At 53.0% G+C, this 5063-nt stretch overlaps 1 protein-coding gene across 1 annotated transcript in view; it reads right to left on the bottom strand.

Moving 5' to 3' along the window:
* P4HB (prolyl 4-hydroxylase subunit beta) overlaps positions 1 to 4759 on the bottom strand; it is a 12197-nt gene extending 7438 nt beyond the window's left edge. The window contains exons 1-4 of the mRNA XM_003786058.3: positions 4419 to 4759; positions 3424 to 3630; positions 1149 to 1282; positions 831 to 968 (exon numbers count right to left, since the gene is read on the bottom strand). Of these exons, the coding sequence (XP_003786106.1) occupies positions 831 to 968; positions 1149 to 1282; positions 3424 to 3630; positions 4419 to 4569 (630 nt within the window). The 5' untranslated portion in view covers positions 4570 to 4759. The remainder of the gene's footprint in view (positions 1 to 830; positions 969 to 1148; positions 1283 to 3423; positions 3631 to 4418) is intronic.
* Between the last annotated feature and the right edge of the window lie 304 nt (positions 4760 to 5063).

Raw genomic sequence — 5063 nt, 5'->3', positions numbered from 1 at the left:
GGCCCGGGCTGGATTTGAACCCTCCACCTTAGGTGTATGTGGCTGGTGCCTTAGCCACTTGAGCCACAGGCACCAAGCCAGGGTCAGCAGTTTTCTAAGTCTGAATCCCTTAGGGATTGTGGTGCCTGGGGGCTGGGGGTGGGGTGGTCATAGGCACAGGTGTGGCTTTGCCAGGGGTGGGAACATGCCCTAGAGAGCTAACCCTTGAGAGCTTCTGCTCTGGGTGAGGGAAAGATTCTAGAAACAGATTGAGTGATGGTTGCATGACAGTGTGAATATAACTGCCACCGAATCATATGCCTAAAAGTGTTAAAATGGCAAAATTAGCTACATGTATATATATTTTGGAGACAGAGTCTTACTTTGTGGCCCTTGGTAGAATGCCATGATGTCATAGCTCACAGCAACCTCAAACTCTTGGCCTCAAACGATTCTCTTGCCTCAGCCTCCCAAGTAGCTGGGACTTACAGGCACCTACCACAATGCCTGGCTATTTTTAGAGACAAGGTCTTGCTCTGGCTCAGACTTGTCTTGAACTCCTAAGCTTAGGCAATGCACCCACCTCAATCCCCCTGAGTACTAGGATTACAGGTGTGAGCACCACACCGGGCCTAGCTACACATCTTTTATCACAACTGGAAAAAAAGCTCACTGTGAAGAGCTGTTCCTTTCAAGGGTCTGACTCTGCGGGACTCTGGAACCACCCTCAATGACAACCTCACCAGTCTAAGGCTTGCAGGGCAAGGTCCTCCCAGGATGAAGGAAAGCAGCTCCCCCCTTCTCCAGGCCAACCTGGAAATGCTTTGGGCGGAGCTGCAGCAGCCACATACCTTCTTAAAGAGGACAACCCCATCTCTGTCCAGCTGGTATTTGGAGAACACATCACTATTGGACGTGATCCCAAATGGTATGTCATCGATGGTCTCTGCTGCCTGCAAGAATTGCTTGGCAGTGTCCGAGTCCACATCCTGAAAAGGGAAAATCAGAGGTAGCCGTGCCCACCCTCAGGACCCCTGCTGGGACATCAGGGCAGCCACCAGGTGCCCCAGCTCTGGGGACACATCCAGAACTGCCGGCCATAGGCCATAAGGACCCCTCCTTAGGCAATGATAGAAGACAAGATCAAAATGATGTTCTAAAGCTTCTACCTTAAAAAAGCCAATGACAGCCACCTCACTGGACTCCACAAAGGACTCTGCAGCTGCTCCGTCAGACAGGGTGGTGGCCGCGGGGCCAGTGCGCTTCTTCAGCCAGCTCACTATGTCCTCGGCTTCTCTGCCAGCTATACCCCAAGCAAACACAGGTTCATTCTCAAATGGGATACTGGCCCATTCTCATCTCAGCTCTCTGCCGGATGAGCTCAGGATGCCTGACCAAACACCTAGAGCAGGATGTTCTTGCCACAGGAAAGCCTGAGGCCTACCCAGCCCCCAGATTCAGTGCAAGACTATGCTCGTCCCAGGAGGGGAGATGGGGCTGCCAACCCAGGGATATCACAGCACAAACCAGTTTTCTCCTCTAATCCTACCACATCTTCTAAAGTTTTTTCCACATTTAAGTTCATTAAAAACACACATTGTCGGGTGGTGCCTGTGGCTCAGTGAGTAGGGCACTGGCCCCATATACCAAGGGTGGTAGGTTTAAACCTGGCCCCGGCCAAACTGCAACAACAACAAAAAGTGTGATGCCTGTGGCTCAGGGAGTAGGGTGCCAGCCCCACATACCGGAGGTGATGGGTTCAAACCCGGCCCTTCCCACCCCCCCAAAAACACAACAACAACAAGAAAATATCTGGGCATTGTGGCGGGTGCCTGTAGTCCCAACTACTCAGGGGGCTGAGGCAAGAGAATCACCTAAGCCCAAAAGCTGGAGGTTGCTGTGAGCTGTGTTGCCACAGCACTCTACCAAGGGCAATAAAGTGAGACTCTGTCTCTAAAAGAAAAAAAACAACAACACATACACATTGTCCACAAGTAATCTCTATCAGTCCTCACCTAAAAGAGGCGGTTATTAGTAAGTTAACCTTCACACCAGTTTCATTACCTGTGGAAACAGGTCAAAATCCACCCTATCAAATACTCCCAGGCCCAAAACTTACTCCAGGTATATTGGGCATTCCTGTCCATGGCCCACCCTGTACACCTTCCAGACCAGTAAGGAGTAATGACCAATCACTTGCACGCCACCCAAAGCAGACAAAATGGAAAGGAATCTGCTGCTCCTAAGAAGCTAGGCTAAAAAGGATAACTATTCTTTTTTCCCTTCTAAAGCTTAACTATCTGCTCTAACTTGGGAAAGGTTGATTCTCAGATTTAAAAGGATTCTGCCAAGTAGTGACAAAAAGCTGAGTCACTTTTTTGAGTCATCCAGTTACAGGTAGATTAGGAGTACTTGTCTCACCTACAAACCTAAGTGCTGGCGACTAAATCAGGGCCCTGGGTGGGGAACCTCCAGCTCTAAGGAAACTTTTGGCCTTCCGGGTCCTTAAGTGGGTTTATAGAATTAGTCCTTTTATTCAAAGGGTGCAGCAGAGAAGATGAAGCTTTTCTTGCCTCCTTTGGTGCTTAAAAAGAAAAAAAAAAAGATCTTGAGATCAGAAGGCCACAGGCTCCCCACCCTTGCGTGGAGCACTTCCCATTCCAAAAGTGAACACAAGTAAAAAAACAGGAACATCAAAGCAATTGGGAGAGGACCACAGAGCCACACAGTGAGGCTAGAACAGGACATAGTTGCTTCAAGGGACACCTCTGCTAACACTAGGATGAGCTGGTGTCAGGCTGCCCATCTTCTTGGGCTGAAGAATATGCCACAGAACAGGTTTTATAGACACAGGATTCTTTTGTCACCAGTTAGTGATCTGGCTACACAGGGGCCCAGACTCTGTAGGAACAGCTTCAGAGGTGGCCAAAGAACAGCTGAAGCTCCCACTACAGGACTCTCGGTCCAACACTGCCAACCAGAGCATGTTGCTCAGCTGCTCTAAGTCCCAGGCCCCCATCTGTGAAAGGTCCTCCCACAGAGAATCCACACTACAGTGCTCCACAATTAGGAGATGTCATCCAAAGTGACACAGTTATATGGCTGCTCCTAGAAAGAGGGACAGCTTGAAGAACCCCATGTGATCAGAATGACACCACCCTTACTCTCCTCCCTGGTCAATGTCCAGCCAGCCAGTCGTCCACTAGAATGTCATCAGACACAGACTCAACACACTTGAAAGGTTCTTCCAGAATGAAAGAACCTTCCTCTGGACCCTCAGTGGCAGAACCAGAAGGAGAATCCAGTCTTTGAACAGGTTCCCCTGGAAGCTTCTGAAAATAGGTCTCCCCACCACTCAGATAGGGAGGGCTTTGAGTTATCCTTCAAGGCCTGCAAGACAAACCCCTTCCCAAAGGCAGCTAAAAGGCAATGCTGAAGTCATACCTGTATATTCCCTGGGGGAAGTCGTGTCTCCATTCTTGAAGAACTTGATCGTAGGGTAGCCACGCACGCCATATTGCTGGGCCAGATCAGACTCCTCGGTGGCGTCTACCTTTGCTAGTCTGATCTCAGAACCTTCTGCTTTCAGCTTCCCCGCTGCTTTGGCATACTCAGGGGCCAGTGCCTTGCAGTGGCCACACCAAGGAGCATCTGGAAAAGAATACAGGACAGTACTACACAGCACTTAACCCAGCTCTGCTTCCTCCCTTTCCTTTTCCTTCAAGGCTTCCCTTCATCAAAACCTTGCCAGTCACCATGGTGACCCCCTTTGAGTGTACAGGCTTAACTGACAGGTTGGGGCTCTGAGTGGTTATTGGAACAGAGGTCACAAAAAACAAAACACAACCCCCCACACACACACTGCTGCATCACCATCAGCACAGGAAGACAGATCCTTTAATGATTCATAACTTCCTAATACCTGCAAGCAGTGAAGGCAAATGTGTCCCCACCAAAAAAGTTTATGAAGTTAATGCTGCAGGCCTGCACCGAGCAAAAACTAGCTCTGAGTATGTGACACACATGCCCTAGGACTTGGATTTATAATCGGTGCTTTGAAGTGTGGGCATAAGACTGTCAGGGAAGGTCAGCAGCTGTGTCGGGTACAGACCACCGCTCTGGATAGCAGCTTGAACCTCACAGCAGGTTCCAGATTGTAGATCACAGCGCCCTCGTGAAGGTGGCCGGGGCCTGACCCGGCCCGCCCCTTCGGTCCTGCTGCTGCTAAAACAGGCCCCGCGTGTGGACGCTCGCTGGCCCTTAGCCCGCGGCCACCCTCCCTCCGCAGGTCCTGGTCACAAGCAATGCAGCGCGAACGTCCCCGGGGCTCTGAGCAGACGGCCCAGCGGGGTCTGCTAGCTGCCAGCCCGGCGACCGCACGCGGGCCCCAAGGCCGGGGAGGCGCCTGGCCCGCCAGGCCCCGCGCCGGCGGCACTCACAGAACTCCACCAGCAGGTACTTGTGAGCCGCCAGCGCCTCCGCGAAGTTGCTCTTCTTCAGCACCAGGACGTGGTCCTCCTCCTCTGGGGCGTCGGCGCCGACCCGGGCCGCCACAGCCAGGGCTAGGCACAGCAGAGCGCGGCTCAGCATGTCGGACGGCAGCAGCGGGCGGGGCGTTCGGTTAGCGCCGCCGGGACAGCGGAGGCGACGAGGGCGCGCGCCGGCCCCGGCCTCCCCTTTATAAACCCAGAGGCCGAGGGCGCGCCTGTGCCTCCGCCCGCGCGCTCCGCTCGCGGCGCGCACGCGCTCTACTTGCCCGTCTCCGATTAGTCGGTGGTCTTGAGGGCCCGCCCTCGCCATGCTCTGACTGGGCGCCCACAGTAGACCTGGCCTTGGATTCGGAAACGCTACAGAGGGCCTCTCTTGCTCTCTCCCAGGATTGGCCAAGGACCTCGCGCTCGCACTCTTTCCCAGCCTGTTATTGGCTCCTGGAGGAGAATTTACTCTTCTTCTGCTTCTGATTGGTGGCTTTCTCCCAAACCTTCTGCGCGTCTGGACTGGATACTAATTTAGTTAGCCCTTAGCCCGCGCTCCCTGATTGGCCAAAAGATGCGCGCACCCTGGTTGTTCCTTCGTCGAACGTG

This window comes from Otolemur garnettii, unplaced genomic scaffold (genome assembly GCF_000181295.1).
Source record: "Otolemur garnettii isolate 467f Iridium unplaced genomic scaffold, OtoGar3 scaffold00018, whole genome shotgun sequence".
NCBI lineage: Eukaryota > Metazoa > Chordata > Mammalia > Primates > Galagidae > Otolemur > Otolemur garnettii.
Note: the sequence above shows the minus strand (reverse complement) of the source record. Positions and strands in the feature narration are given on the sequence as shown.